The 16,444-nt window shown below is 41.0% G+C and overlaps 2 protein-coding genes across 4 annotated transcripts in view; one reads left to right on the top strand and one right to left on the bottom strand.

Moving 5' to 3' along the window:
• Positions 1-2,893: 2,893 nt before the first annotated feature.
• On the bottom strand, positions 2,894-9,235 carry ska2 (spindle and kinetochore associated complex subunit 2). Of its 3 annotated transcripts, none has more exons than XM_057053850.1 (6): positions 9,081-9,234; positions 6,622-6,717; positions 6,305-6,481; positions 4,802-4,841; positions 4,068-4,194; positions 2,894-3,463 (listed from the first exon to the last, which is right to left on the bottom strand). In XM_057053850.1, the coding sequence occupies exons 1-6, from the start codon at positions 9,111-9,113 to the stop codon at positions 3,340-3,342; spliced, it is 597 nt and encodes a 198-aa protein (XP_056909830.1). In that variant the 5' UTR covers positions 9,114-9,234; the 3' UTR covers positions 2,894-3,339. The 3 variants fall into 3 exon arrangements, with proteins under 3 accessions (XP_056909830.1, XP_056909829.1, XP_056909831.1); XM_057053849.1 differs by having other exon boundaries at positions 2,894-3,466; positions 9,081-9,233; XM_057053851.1 differs by lacking the exon at positions 6,305-6,481 and having other exon boundaries at positions 2,894-3,466; positions 9,081-9,235.
• Positions 9,236-10,100: 865 nt separating this feature from the next.
• Positions 10,101-16,444, top strand: part of cxadr (CXADR Ig-like cell adhesion molecule) — a 29,217-nt gene continuing 22,873 nt past the window's right edge. Inside the window, exon 1 of the mRNA XM_057053842.1 lies at positions 10,101-10,262. Within this exon, the coding sequence (XP_056909822.1) occupies positions 10,211-10,262 (52 nt within the window). The 5' untranslated portion in view covers positions 10,101-10,210. The remainder of the gene's footprint in view (positions 10,263-16,444) is intronic.

Here is a 16,444-nt window from a genome sequence, read left to right as displayed (position 1 = left end):
GGCTTCAGGAGGAGGAGTATGTTAGCTTAAATGAATCTACTCCTCCTACCCATCTTAATTATCATATTCCTCGTGTTACTGGTCGAGGAGGGGGAGTGGCAGCAATCTATCACTCTAAGTTATTAATTAATCCTAGACCAAAACATGGCTCCAGTTCATTTGAAAGCCTGACTCTTGGCATCACCCATCTGAACTGGAAGGCAGAAAAGCCACTTCTGTTTGTAGTTGTATATTGGCCCCCTGCTGGGCCACATTCAGAGTTCCTGTCTGAGTTCTCTGATTTCTTATCTGACTTGGTCCTTAGAACGGACAAAGTCATTATCATTGGAGACTTTAATATCCATGTAGACGTTGTAAATGACAGCTTTAGAAATGGCTTCATTTCATTACTTGAGTCAGTTGGTTTCCTCCAGCAGATAAACCAACCAACTCATAGCTTCAACCACACCCTTGATCTAGTTCTGACTTATGGTGTTGAGGTAGAACATGTGTGTTCCCTCAGAACCCACTCGTGTCAGACCATTCGTTGATCACTTTTACATTTATGATAAAGGATTCTTCTATGCTCAGAACAAAGTCTTACTATAGCAGATGTCTTTCAGATAATGCTGTAGCTAAGTTTAAGGAAGCGATCCCTGTGCTGATCCCAGGACCACCGTGTGTTTCCCCAGGGGTAAATCATTATAATTAGCCCTGCTGAGGTTGACTCTATTGTTGAAGGTGTAGCAACCTCACTACAACAGAATCATGCTTGATTCTGTTGCCCCCCTGAAAAAGAAAATAGTAAATCAGAGGAGGTGTGCCCCCTGGTATAATTCACATATCAGGACCCTCAAGCAGAAAGTGCGAAGACTGGAAAGGAAGTGGCATTCTTGTAAAATAGACAGCTATCATACAGCCTGGAAAGACAGTCTGGTAGTCTACAAAAAGGCCCTCTGTAAGGCTAGAACAGCTTATTTTTCTTCTTTAATTGAGGAAAATAAGAACAACCCCAGGTTTCTTTTCAGCACTGTGGCCAAATTAACCAAGAATCACAGTGTTTTAGATCCACGTATCCCTTCTTCCCTTAGTGGTGAAGACTTCATGAGCTTCTTCACTGATAAAGTTCTAGCTATCAGAGAAAAAGCTAACCAGGCCATCCCAACAACTGGACCATCACCAGATGTGCTGACTGTGGGAACATACAACTTCAACTCACATTAAAACAGTCTCTAGAAGTGCCTTTTTTCACTTGAGAAACATCACGAAGATCAGGAAGCTACTGACGCGGCATGATGCTGAAAAGTTAGTCCATTGGCTGGACTATTGTAATTCTTTATTATCAGGGTGTCCAAATAACTCTTTAAGAAGCCTCCAGCTCATCCAAAATGCTGCAGCCAGAGTTGCTAACATACTCTACTTTTAAGATTAGGCTTAAAACCTACCTCTTTGAAAAAGCTTATTGTTACTAATTCTGTAGTTCCAGTTACTATTATAGACAGACAAATTATCATACCGGTACTTAGTGGGTCGTCTAATCGTTAGGTCACATCTTAGCTATGCTGTTATAAGCCAAGGCTGCCGGGGTCCGGAAACATGATCACCTGACAGGCCTCTGTCACCCCACTGGGTCATGGTTTCCTCTCCTCCTCATCAAGCAGACTAGTTATGCTGATTCTTGTGTAGTTTTTCTGCTTCTCTCCCCCCCTTCTGTATTCATTTACAGGTTTCGCCGCCTTCGGAGTTGCATGACGACCTCCGGCCCCGCTGACCCACTGTATAAATAGTGTATTTTTGTATGTGTTTCTGTGCTCTGTGCCCGTCCTCTCCTCTTCTCTCCTCTCTCTCTACCCAGCCGGCCATCAGCAGGAGGGTTCCCCTACATGAGCCTGGTCCTGCTCAAGGTTTCTTCCTGTTAAAGGGGAGTTTTTCCTTGCCATTGTTGCTTGTTTGGGGTTAGTAGAAGAGGAGGAAGGTCAGGCAGTCGGCAGAGGGGATGTGTTGGTGGTTCTGAACAGGTCAAAGAAGGCCAGATTAAAAACAGAGGCCCATCAGCCCACTGATAGTGAACTAGACAGGGTTACATGAAGATGATGTTTCTCCCAGGGGCAGGGTTGAATCGCTCCTCTGTGAAGATCCTGCCAGTCTGGAGAACGTTCAGAGGTGGATTCTCCTGTGTCCTGGCCCTCCAACACTTTTCTGTCTCAGCTCCTCTTTGTATCACACTGGACAAACATGATTGCTGCCGTGTATCACATGTGGAACAGAGAATTGTTTTTATCTTCTTGTTTATTCCATTTTTTTTTTATCTTGGTCAATTTTTAAATTTGTATTAACGTCCCAGATGAGGAGACTCCTTGTACATCATCTATGATGGCTTTTGATGTTTCCTTTTACAAAATTCTTTTATTTCCTAATGCAGCCTCACTGGTGATTGCTCCATTTGTGATCCAGGTCCATTTCTCACCAAAACTCAACATTCTTACACTTAATTATACACGCATGGAGTTTGAGTGTCGTGTATTGGAAGTTTCTACAGTACATTTAATGTCCAATACATTGAGGACCCTTCCCGACACAAAACCTGTTTAAACCAATCCAATAACCTCCACGCCAAAACTGTACCAACCCGAAATCCCCACGGAACCGGTCAGGGAGGAGAAAATTGTTCCCCTCTTTAATGAACTCTGATCAGGATCCAACCCCCATACAAAGTGGTGGACTACCCATTGCTACTGACGGACTTTAACGTTGCTTTAAGTGGGCTCTAACAGTTAGTCTCCTTTGCCTATTCATACTTAATTATTTCAGTATTCAAGTTATATGCGATTAATTTGAATCGTTTGACATCGATTGTGACAAAAGAGGTTTTTGATTCTCCTCAGAAATCCTTGAAAAGAAAAAAATCATCAGATTTTGGGTGAAGTGTAGGGCCTCATAAAGGAAGAACTTTAATTACAAATATTGACTTCTCAATGGTTAGAAGATGGATGTTAGATTTGGTTCATCTTTAAACATATTAGAATAGCATAATGAAGTCACACGGACATGCTTATTGCAATTTGCTGGAACAATAACTTAAATAATTATTACAAACATTATAATAGGCACACATAGATCCACTGCTTGACATATTTATGCATTGAATACAGATCGGTCAGTAGCTAAAAAAGAACAATACAATTTCAAATATCATTGGAAATGGGACCATCGCTACTAATACTAGTAACAAAAAGGCACATAGAAAGACGGCTAACCAGGTGGAGAACACAGAAAATCTTTTGTCTAGTTTATATCCGTTACATCTGTTCAACCTAAAACCTTAAATGACAATCGGCAGTTTCCAGTTATTGATCTCCCTCACATCAAAAGACGAACAGAACCTTTCTTGTCTATTTCAATTAGAGTGAGATGCTGCAGGACCTTCAGCTTCGCCTCGCTCATATTTAACTTCAGCTGCTTCATTTTTTGCATGCTCAGGGAACTGCTGCAGAAGTAAAGAGAAGTGAGATCAATCAGCAAACCATCTCATGCAGTCGTCATTAATTGGAATTAAACTACTGATATTACACCTATTTGTAATTTTGCCATTTAAAAGTATAAGTCCTGTACAATTTTTTCCCACCACAAGCCTGGAGAAATTTGTGACAGTTCTACCAATCATGCAAAAATCTACAGAAACAGTCAGAATTTTTTTATTAGGATTTTGTTCATTCTTGCCAAACTTGCCATTATTATATGTCGAGTTTTGTGAAATTATATTGAAAGCTACAAATGTTGAAACAGAGTAATAATGTAAAGCACATTGGGGTTTTCTGTAAAAACAAAACTATTTTTTTCAACTGTAAAGTACGGAAGTATGTTGCATTTACTTTACTTTTTAAAAAAATTAAAATTACAGCTTCTTTTGTATAATATGAGAAAAATTGTAATCACAGGAAAAACAAGAAGGTTGGTTGGAGCTGAAAAAGCACCTAATGCAGGATACATCTGTGAAAATGGTGACTATTTTAAGACATGACATGCAAAAAAATGTCCAAAGTGTGTGGAATTGCATTTGAATGTAATATGATGCGCGTCACACTTACTTGTTTTTGCAGAGATGCTCCTGCAGTTGCTGATAGAAACTGTTGAGTTCAGGTAGTTTAACTTTGGAGCGAATGCTGAGAGGAACACTCTTAAAAGCCGAGTCACTCAGCTGCCTAATCCCACAGCCTGTGGACAAATAGACAACAAGCAGGTCATTTCCCACATACACCCATTAAAACAGTCTATATAGGCAGTAATTAATGCAAGGTTATATTACATAGGAAGCTGCATTTCCTGAAGATTTCATTAAATCCATTCATATTGCCGGCTACTTCCGGTACTACCAAGAATCCCTGATTAAAGGTGTACTACAGCCAACATGATGATCAAACAACTGTGAGAGTTGTGAGGCCAGAACTTTCATTTTCATCATTCACATATGGTCATGAAATGAAATAATGTTGTCTCACCTGCTGTTATGCAAATGGCGCAGACAACAGGTCGAAAAAGGGGATAATTGGCAGACCAATCAGTAGTTGGGAATGTTTCCTTTCTCATTATGGGTTACATTTTCCATAACCTGTGTCAAAAGCCATTGACTTACCTGCCTGCTCCCCCGGCCCTTCCTATATAATACACCAGATGTGTTTGTATTGCATCTACGCTCAAATCCATGCACGTGTTCCCACCAGCTGCAGCTCTGTTGTGTTCCCACTCTATCGTCCTCTGCCTAAATACCCAAGACTTCTATTTGAGAATGATGTTCAGAGTAGAGGAAAAAACTCGCACTCACTTATTGGCTGCTGTTGGCCTGAAGCTTCGACAGAACTCACCTGAAAGGAAATATTTCTTTAGGTAGCAAGAAAATCAGATGAATCTGACATGCAGGGAGAAACTATTAGCCTACAAGATCAAAACCTGTGTTTACTGAGATATATTGCAATACTCCAGATTACAAATCAACTGGAATGTCCCTGCTGCCCTCTCAGGGCATCTTATAGACAGGAGGCGTACTTCAGATCCATACACAGGCAAAATAAATCCAAATTTTGGCTGACTTATAGATGTTTAATGAGAGTAGAGCTCCTCAGCTGCACATAGTGTATTATAGCCTCAACAGATAGATTACATGTATATCTCTGTGCTGTAGTTTTACCCCTTTCTAGTTTCCTGACGCTTTCCTTTACCATGTGAAGAGACTGAAACTCCTGGTTTATAAATCATATTTAAAATACTGTTTTGCATATAGCAGGTGGTCTGAGCGAAACATGTGACTGATTCATAGCAGGCAGTCTATTTACACACTTAGTGGTGCAGGTTTAAATCACAGCTGAGGAGTCTGCAAACCCTCCAATGTCCGTCCACAGACCATAAACACATTGCTCTTTAAAGTTCAGTCTGTACAGTAATCTACGCAACTCTGGCAACATTTTTAAAAATTCTGTTATGACAATTTGCATTAAAATACACATTTCTTCTCCCACTACTTCTCTTTCTACTTAGAGTCTATAGGAGTAGAATGGGGGGCTGAGCATTTAGCTATCAGGCCCCCCTGCTATGGAACCAGGTCCCTGTCCTGGTACGGGAGGCTGACTCCATCACCACTTTTAAGATTAGACTTAAAACCTACCTCTTTGAAAAAGCTTATTATCACTAATTCTGTAGTTACAGTTATTATCAGAGACAAATTATCATACTTAGGGGGTCGTCTAATCATTAGGTCACATCTTAGCTGTGCTGCTATAGGCCAAGGCTGCCGGGGTCCAGAAACATGATCACCTGCCAGGCCTCTGTCACCCCACTGGGTCATGGTTTCCTCTCCTCTCCTCCTCATCAAGTAGACTAGTGATGCTATTTCTTGTGTAGTTTTTCTGCTCCCACCTTCTCCCTTCTATATTCATTTAGAGGTATCGCCGCCTTCAGAGCTGCATAATGACCTCCAACCCCGCTGACCCACTCAACCGGCAGCTTATTCAATATAATGTATTTTTGTAACGATTTCTATGCTCTATGCTCTATGCCTCCCCTCTCCTCCCCTCCCTTCTCTTTCTACCCAGCCCCCCCATCAGCAGGAGGATCCCTCTACATGAGCCTGGTCCTGCTCAAGGTTTCTTCCTGTTAAAGGGGAGTTTTTCCTTGCCACTGTTGCTTGTCTGGGGTTAGGCCCTGGGATTCTGGAAAGCGCCTTGAAACAATTTTGATTGTAAAAGACGCTATATAAATAAAGATTGATTTGATTCCATCTCAACATCAGTCCAGCCACAGGTTAATGTGCGTGTTTTGTGGGTGAGGTTACCTCTACATCACCAGCTGGCTGCAAATGTTGGGTCAACTCCTTTATAGTGTTTATGCTCCTTCTGACAGAGCCCATTGACTGTCTCTGTGCAGCTGCAATCTCCTCCATTTCAAAGAACAAGTTTGCATGTTTAGCCTTAATTGCCCCCAAGTCAGCGAGAATCACTGCTGGATTTTCCTGCAGTCACATCAGACATGAAAGCTCAACTTTAGATCAGAATGGATGGACTTCTTTATCCATCTTAACCTGAATAAACGTTGACTAACATGACATGGATTACTTTAATATTAAGTAAACAGCAATCATGGTTCAGTTACCGCTTGAGTGTGACAGCCGTTTTCTGCACCGCTGTTGATGAAGTCCAATTTCAGGCGCTTCTCAATATATTCTAGGTCTGCCTTTGACTTCAGGAACTGCAATGATGGAGAAAGCTTCAAGTAAACAACTACAGACTACACTGCAGAAAAAAGATGGTGAGCGGAAAGGAAAAAATACACCGTTTGGGGACAAAAATTAAGAAAGTAAAGCGAAAGACATTGGAAGTGGACATGGCGTGGAGATAATACGGTCTCCTCTCAAGTGAAGGATAAAATGACAAAAAGTACTCAATATTAGCTCCCTGAAAATGGCTCGGACATCAAACCCAAAAATGAGGAGCTGTTTAAGCTTCCTGCAAAACTTGTTGGCAGCGATTCCACTGCAGTCTTACAATGTATCCCAGCCAAATCCTGTTTTTCAGGGACCCCAACCAACAAATTAGAGCGTTAGAATAGACTCAAAAGTATAAACCTTCATAAAAAAGGTCAACATTAAAATTACTGAGTTGACAAGAAAGAAGACTTCATTCTAGAATGAATAATCATTTCTTTGGTTTCAGAAACGTTGACAGTTACGGAGTGTTTGCAGCGAGCGGTCAAATCATCAGCACGTTGCCACGCTGCCAATCATTATCAGAGGAGTGAGACAAGGAGTCCTCTGCAAACTAAAAACTGCTCCTGCTCTCAGAGTGACACTGTTACTCATTTGTATACAGGGAGAATAAAACTGGTGAGAGGACACATCCCCGCGGTGAATGAGTGGAGGATACGAGGACATTAGCTAAAACACTGTTAACTCACTAGTTTGGATGTCAATTTAAAAGTAGGTGAGACCATGAGACCAGCTGGTAATATGAGGTTGTTTACAATTAAAAGATGAGGAAAGGTAAAAAGCTCAGGTTTGCTTTTACAGGAACAGTTCAGTAGCAAAATCATGAATAGCAATATGTATGACTGTAAAAAGAGCTCAGATCATTTGCCAGCTCACTATGTGATTAAGACTTATTGAAAGTTTCCCCTGGCAACTTTAATTTTCCTCTTAACTTACGATTGCAATTCCTTGTTAAAATTTATATCACCTCGAATGGAATTAATATTTCTCAGGTTGATGATGTTTTAGAGGCATTTACACAAGCAAGGTTTATTATTGGGAAAGATGTTGATGGGTTTGTTTGGTTTCTTTAAATAATCATATCCTCATGATTAAAACCTATCACAGCCTATGTTAGGTCCACATCAGAGCAACGCTCTTTGAACAGATCCCCATCTGTGTCACCTGTGTACAGTCTCTGTGTCGCCTGAGTCACATTTGCCCTTGGGTGGATATTTACAAGGGTGACAAACAGCTGAGGGAATTCCCTTGCGGAATAAAAAGGACACTGATAAAAGCTCAATGTTGGTGGGGGGAAGGACAAGGATTCTGAGGACTATCACTGTATTGCACCAGTTTTTATTGCTGAATTAACAGAGCAACCACCCAGCATCCAGGCTCTGTCAAGACACACTGGCTCCCCAAAGCCATTTAAATCCAGATCAGATTGTGGATGGTGCCGTTTTAGCCAGGTCTTCTTCAGGGCAATATGGCATTTTTAGATTCTGCTAAGAAGTTGATTTGCTAGCAAAATGTCAATCTTGGCCCAGAGAGAGTGGGCAGTGGCATGGATGAGTGATGAGATTCTCTGGTGGCATTGCCTCTTGAGAGTACTCCTCTACATTACTCCTCCTTGTCCACATGATCTGGTGTCCTCTGAATGAGCATGTAGAAGCATATCAGTCGGGAACACAGCTGAGCTGCTGAGGGCTCTGAGAGTCTCAGGGGTTTCACATGTTCTCAAACCATGGCAAAGAAAGATCAGGGTGAGGATAAACACTTAAGAAGTGGAGTTTAAAAGGCTTTGGTGAGACGTAAATGACAGGTTCATTGACAAACTGTACACACCACTCACACACTGCTGCTGCACGTGGCCATGACAACAGCATTACAGCCATGATTGAAAGTCATAATTAAAATATGGAAATCGGTGAAACCAGGATATTTTGCTTAAACAACAGGGAGAGAAAGGTTGAAAAGAAGGCCAGATGTTTCCCCCTGAAGAATGCAAACGTGTCTGAAAACGCCAGGACCCTAGATTAAATTAGGATGAATTCACCATGCAGCGACAAGGATAAAAACAAGTATTCCGAATGTAACCACTTGTGAATCATGAGTATCAGATATGGGCGTAGAAAGATAATTGTCACAATAATGTTAATGATTATAAACATTGTCTCTTTTTTTGAATAAATGTCAGTGTAAGATATAAACACAAATGACGCGGAGAATAGTACGTACCGGTACTAAAGAAACAATACATCTGTGGGAGTTACGGCAAATAATGAAACTTAAGTTTTGCTTCAATTCCTCATTCATTAAAAAACATACCAACTAAAAAAAACAGAAAACAATATTCCACACTTACCATCGCTTCTACTTTTTCCACTGCGGTCTCCATATTAAATGTTTTTCAAATTTTCGCGGGGCGCGGGCTTGTTTTTCTTCTTCTTCTTTGGATTTTAACGGCAGTTGGCCTCCGTTTGGCATTACTGCCACCTTCAGTAGCAGTACGCTTCTTCTTCTTTTTCTTCTTCTTTACTTGCAATATCACCCTCTGCTGATTCGGAATGTAATTAATACTGACCCTTCACTGAGCACTTGCAAACATGCAGTCATGTTTAAAAAAACATATAATTTGTGTTCTTTAATAGTTTGGGTCTTAGATCAATTACATGTAATAACAATAATAATGTTATTATTAGAACTGTTGCTGTGAGTAATTAATAATGATAATAATAATACAATGGTCGGATATAAATGCTTTCATTTGGAATGTCACCCACCTGTCCCCATCCTCCTTGCTTCCCTACAGTTCTAACTTGTATAGTCTCACACTAGTTGACTTTGGAGGAAAAAAAAACTGCTTTATATGGAGCTTGTTGCTTGCTTAAACTAACTTTAAATTAATTTCAAATCCACTTCTTCTTTAGGCCTGTGCACAATTGAAAAGGTGAACGATTCCCAACCCATTCTCTCTGTGTTCTCTTGTTTGCTACACATTCATTGTTTTGTTGGGTTGTGGAAAAATATAAATTTGTTTTACTTGTCTGAGGATTTTTAAAAATGTATTACTTGAATTACTTCATGCTACTGTGGAAAAATATCCAACAACTTGATTACGTAAACGTCTTCATCTCCCCACTGTCAGATATACTTATTTATTACCAAGACCTATCATTCCCCCTCCCAACCACCCTACCACCAAATCACAAGTTGTTTTATTCCGGTGTCTTGTTTTGGGTGCTTTTTGTTTGTATGTTTGTTCTTTGTTTGTTTGTTTGTTTTGATGTGTCCATCTCAAACAGCAGATGGCGCCATTGGCGTTTGTTTGCTGCGGCAGTGAGTCACGTGTCAGCCCGCCGCGCGCTCCACTGTGCACCTGCAAGGAGGAGGAGAGTTTGGATGCTTCGGTGGAGCTGGGGAGACTCTTGTCATTCGAACGCAGCGGAACTTTTCAAGTTTTAAGAAGAAAACCTCTCGGTATTTCGGCCAGGAATGGAGCATTCGACAGCCCGGATCTGCTGCCTTCTTTTGACTCTCCTAGCAGGTAAGTTTGACGGTACTAAACCGCTCAACTACTTCAATTCTTTACTTCATCGACGGCGAGGACGGTAGTGGTCAGCCGCGTTCCCAAAGAATGGCAGCGGTGGTAACTGGCTAGAACAAGCCCAACAGTTAAAGCCTGACATCTGGGATTACGCCTTAATAGCGTCGAGACAATCTAACATATCTATTTGTTTGGTGGAGACTTAATCGCAATCTGAATGCCTTGAAGAGAAATATTTGATTAGAACCCAAGGTCAGAATTGGTAGCTAGCCCACCGGTAGCCAACTGACCGACAAAAAAAAAACATTTAAATTTGATCAACTATAAAAACGTCGAAATCTATGTTCAGGCCGCTCCCCCCCCCCCCCCTCCAGTATTTAATCATTTTGATTTTTTTTTTTTTTGAGAAATGCTCATTAGAATGGCTCTCGTATGTGGTTAATTAAAGTTTTCTTACATCCTTTCATGACTGAACTCCACATAGTTTGGAAAAATGCTAATGTAATTAGTATAAGTAGAAAATCCTACGTTCTTTATTCTGAATTAATGATGACAGTGTTAGATTCACATGCTATTTGGTTGCAAGTTGGGATTTCTGTCTGTCTGTCTGTCTGTCTGTCTGTCTGTCTGTCTGTCTGTCTGTCCTCCTGAAGTATGTATTTCTGCCTGATGAGTGTTTACGGTATATCTTGTGCCTATCATCACGATAGCTTAATCCGATTTAAATGTGCGCCCACAGGGCTACAAAGTGCTGCTCTTTCTGTCTGCCATCTGCTGGTTTTGCTGGACACCCCCACCCTCGCTGACCCCCCCCATCCCCCCAAAACCCCTTACCCCCACTGGCCATGCCATGTTATTCCGTGGGGAACTGGAACCCACGCCTTTAAGTTTAAATCTGAGGTGCGGGGTTGCCAGTGTGATTGCAGTTTTGTGTCTGAATGAGGGTATGAATCTTAAGTCACCAGTGATAACTGGTACACTTAAAGCTGCAGGAATCGTGGCAGAACCTTAAAAAGAAATCGTCGCTGGTCAACAGGTTCTTACTGCTAGTAGTAAGACTGGGCTTCCATGATCCTGTTTGGAGTGTGAATCCACAGATGTACACTTTGTTAGAACCTGCGTGTTGGAACTCATTTCACTCACCAGTTCTGTATCGAGCTCGTCGGAGGTCTTCACACCTTCTGCTTCTGACCATGAGCTGCAACCAATTTATGGAAGTGTGCATCGTGACTACAGTATTTAAACATTTAAATAAAAACACATTTAATATAGGTTGTACTTGCAGACACACAGTGTTATTCACCTTCCTGGTGTTCAAGCGCAGTCAAATATTGAAGCTGCGGCGCCTCCAGATGAGCCGTGTGTCCCTGTAACAGTGGATCTCACTATCAGTATTGTCTAATTTATCCTGTTTAGTCACCAAATTCTTTGATTATGGAACATTTAAGATTCTTTGCTAGCTTGGGTTTTAATAGGTATGTCAATTTACTGAGACATACTATACTAATTTAAGGCTGGTTAACATAAGTTGAGTATTTTCTATGATGCTTAAAAACGCTGAAAATCAACTGCTATTGTTGCAACCGGGCATGATGTTGACACCTTGATCGGCAGAAAATATGTCTTTGTTTAATCAAAAATCCTTTGCTTCAGACCAACCTGCTCTTTACAGACTGCCATATAGCGTTTACACAGTCTGTTACGCCAACTTTTCTCTCGTGATGGGTAGGTTGTAGAGCTGGTTTGGGCTCATTAACATTTTAATGGCACCATGGCTTCCTCATTTGAGTATCATTCCACCTCAGCAGACAGGAACAGTATCTGCCAGACTCATAGCCGTCTTTTTACTTGGCTAAGAATAAACAATAATGTGCTGTCCTCTTTAAAATGACAAAATAATGAGGGCTCCTTCTGTTGCATTCTTTACTCTATGAGGCCACAAGCCATTCTCTGATTAAAATCTGAATAGTTGAATTTGAAGCACTACCATAAATTTGCTGGTAGCAAGCTAATGTTTCAGAAATACCATTGCTTTTGACTGAAATCATTAAAAATAAACACATTCTTGATGCTTTACTTCTGCTTCTCGACTGGTTCCTCTCCAGATTGTTCCATTTAAAGACTCTGCTGCTGTCAACAAGTAGTATATTTGAATAAAGGCTGTGTTCCAAGAGTAAAGCCAGTAATCATTGACAAACAGAAACCTGATGGGGCTCTACACAGGCGCAGAATACACTTCCCTGATAAGTCTTTAACCAAAGGCTTTGGTTGCTTAGTTACCCACTGAAAAAACAGACAAGCAGATCTAGGGAGTGTACTTGGTGTGTGTGCGCTCCAGTTTCTCTCGAAACACCACCCTCCCCCATGCTCGAATGTACAGTATATACCAGACCTTCTTCCAAACATGGATGGGGGTTGTTTATTTTTATTGAAATTGGTGCCTTCATGGAGCCTCTGTAAGAATCTCTGTCTTCAGCGCCATCAACGTACACAGTGTCAATAGTACCGTTGTTGTTTTTAATGTTCAACAAGTGACTTTTAGTTATTTTTGTGATTCTATCCTCAAAACGTCCATTTACCTGGATTATTGAACTAACTAATCCTTCACTGCATCTGCAGAAACACTTGGATTAGCTACAGTGAGTGTCGTTTATGTGCACATGTGTATCTCATGTTCATTTCTGATACCATCAAGGGATTATGGGGTAAAAAATGTAGATTATTTAAAACCAGGAATCCTTAGTGCACGCTGTGATGTTATGTATGCATGTATATATGGTATTTATGTGCTTTATGAGACTTTTATTAAACAAGCATCAGCTTTCCTAGTTTACCCAGAACTCTGTTCTTCGCTCCAGTGTTTATAACAAGCACAATGGTCATGAACTTTGGGTAGTGACCGAACGGACAAGATCGTGGATACACATGAGTTTGAAAATGAGCTGAAATGAGTTTCCTCCGCAGAGTGGCTGGGCGCTCCCTTAGAGAGGTTGAGAAGCTCAGTTACTGCAGGTCGAGAGGAGTCAGCTGCGCTGGCTCGGGCATCTGCTTTGGATACCCCCTGGACGCCTCCCTAGGGAGGCGTGCTAGGCATGTCCCACCGGGAGTAGACCCCGAGGTAGACCAGGACATGCTGGAGAGATTATGTCTCTCGGCTGGCCTGGGAGCGCCTCGGGATACTCCCCCAAGAGCTGGAGGAGGTGTCTGGGGTGAGGGAATTCTGGGCATCTCTGCTTAGGCTGCTGCCCCAGCGACCCATTCCCGGATAAAGCTGGACGAGACGAGACGTTGCAACTTATCAGTTGCCATAGTCCATCAGTTCAATAGATTGTATTCGCTTTATTAGAGGCATTATGTGGCCTGCTCATGTGCCCTGCATTTATCATAGTGTTTTCCATTCCAGCTCTTGTGTAGCTTTTATACAGCTAAAATTCTTCATTTTTAGGTAGCCGGGAATTCTAACCGCCACTTTTTCATCGCCAGACAAATTTCAGTCATTTTGCATGTTGTATGGTGCTCAAAAATCACCTGTACAAAAAGTTAACAACACCAAAAATATGTGAATATCAAATATGTAATCCCAAATTTCCTGCAGAGGCTGCTTTGAATCCTTATCTCAGCTCGGTAAAGAAACAATGACAACCATTAACATGGTTAGACTCATGTACTGGAAACCCAGAGCCAGTACCATTGGCTGCATGCAGACCAAAATACCTTTGGGGTCGTAAACAATTGTCATGACCCAGGACTCCAGGGCCATTACTTGCCTGCTGTGGACTAAAATGTGTTGCAGCCAGTTTAACCTCCAAACAAGCAGCCGCCCGCACTGTCTTGAAAAATAAAGCAGCAACGTGGAGAAAAAGATGACACTTGAGAGCTGAATCTGATAAAGAGGACAATGGAATATTAATATTCACAGCCGTTGATGTTGATTTTTTAGTATGCCTGCTTGGTACGAGCCTTGCGTGAGTCCAATCCTGTGCACCAAGATGTGGCTGTGAAGCGTTTGTCATACCACGTTAACCCAGCTTTTCCCTCTTCTGTTCTCCCTCCATTTCATAGCTAAAGTACTGAAAGAATAAATTGTAGCCTACTAGGGAATGAGTAGCAATGATTAATATCAGTGCTTGTTTCGGTGTCTCCTTAATGGCTCTGCAGCTACTCTATATTCAGTGCTCATTTCTTTTTTATAGGTATCAGGTAAAATGGCCTTCTGGGTTGTCTGTGCCAGACCCACAGTTATGGTCCAATGAATAGTCTGTATTTGATGGAGAGCAATTGTGCCTTGATGTTAAAAAAAAAAAAAAAGAAGCTGGATAAAGGACATTTAGTCTGTATCTGTTTCCGCCACTGATGTACCTAAAACCTTAGGGTACGCAAATGTGACAATGGACTACGTAAAGACCTTTTTGGTGCCCACCTTGCCTTTCATTTGTCATTTATCTAAAAAGAGAGGGAAAAAAAAATAACACCCCAAAAAATATTGTTGCGTTAGTCCAGCTAAAACTGGACTTGGGCATGTCTTTTACAAGCGGGACAACACACCCAGATAATCTGAACAAAAGTTGATTTTCCCATACTCGTGTACGGACCAATCGGACTGGAATAGTAACAAGCTGGAAGAGTCCAAAGTGCTACCTATTGGGGACCATTCATTAATTTCTGTTTATTTATTTATTGGCATAATGCTTCGTCAGACTTGGGGAGAACTCACGCTAAGCTATTGTACCATGCCTGAGCATGTTTGCCCTCTTAATGCCTGGCTTGTTATATCATAAACATGCCTGCTCTTGGTGTCAGTAACCTACTGTCACACACAGTAATGCCACTCCACATATACTGTGTACATATAATCCACCTATGTTCTGGTACCTGTAGGATGTGTGACGCAGAGAGAGACAGAGAGATAGTTGGTTAGCAGAAGTGCTCTGTGGTTGGACGGTATTTAAGTTAATTTATTAGTATGATAAAACACCTGAGGGCTTCCTTCACCATCATTTACACCTACAATGGAGGAGTTGGCGAGCAAAATCCATAAGGGAAAACATACGTTGAGTCCCCTGATAAAAAAAAAATGTATATATATATAGATATATATGTAGATTTAATTTTTCCTCTACCTTAGAAGCCTCAGTTTATTTGAAATAGCTCTTGCATTTTTCTTTTTAATCTAGTCCATTTGGGGTTTTACATGACACAATTAAGCCGGCGCTCCCATGTTGATTCTTTTATAACAGGTATGACAGGCAAATCTATTACAGTTGCGTGTAAAGTGTCTGAACCCTATGGTCTCTAAGCTGCAAGAGACATTTAATTATTATAGTGCTTCTCGCCAGCATGTGAGGAAATCAGCATCTGGCCCATTTGGCCAGCAAAGAGATGAGATTGAAGTGAAAATAACTACATGACTGACTGGATTATGACTGTCAAAATGCATATTACAGCCCAAATGTAATCACAAGTGCTGCTTTAATAAGCAGATGATCAGTGAAAAAAGGCCTGAAACCGCTTTAGAGCAAAAGCAGCAAGATGCATTATGGTATGGCGCAGTTTCAGAACGAATGTTACGCTTGTATTGTAGAATCGTGAAAATCTGCTGCGACCACACAATGTTCCCGACCATTTTATCAGTGACAACATTTTGCCTGTAAATTATTTGTGATCACCTGAAAACTTCACAAGCCTTTTAGGGTTTGGTTTTGAGGAGCTCTGATCATTTGTGCAATCAGATGAATGTTTTTTGTTGTGTTCCATTGTAGCGTTGAAGCCATTCTAGCATTCTAGCCATTGTGCCTTTATCAGCATATTTAGTCATTATCGGTCATCATTCTAAATGTAGGAGCTACTGCTGGAGGGGGTGTATTGTAGTTGTAACACAAACAACTTTAACAATCCTTATCTGATGCACAGTTTATTAAAAATAAATAGAAACAGTGTTACGACCAAAGCTGCATGTATCCAAGAACACTAAAGCAGTTATTTATAAGTGCACCTGTCATTACACACACTAGAGTGTGTCTTAGTTGCAGGAACAATCAGGAACTGAGTAGTTTTTGCTTAGGGTGTAACCACAACTAACGTTTTTTCCAGAGCTCGAACCCTTGAGTGAATTCACTACACCTGTTTTTAAAATCACAATATAAAATGAACATAAATAAGATTAAATGAGAAAATAACAACAA

The sequence above is a fragment of the Takifugu flavidus genome, chromosome 14 (genome assembly GCF_003711565.1).
Source record: "Takifugu flavidus isolate HTHZ2018 chromosome 14, ASM371156v2, whole genome shotgun sequence".
Classification (NCBI taxonomy): domain Eukaryota; kingdom Metazoa; phylum Chordata; class Actinopteri; order Tetraodontiformes; family Tetraodontidae; genus Takifugu; species Takifugu flavidus.
This window is presented reverse-complemented; position numbering and strand designations above follow the sequence as displayed.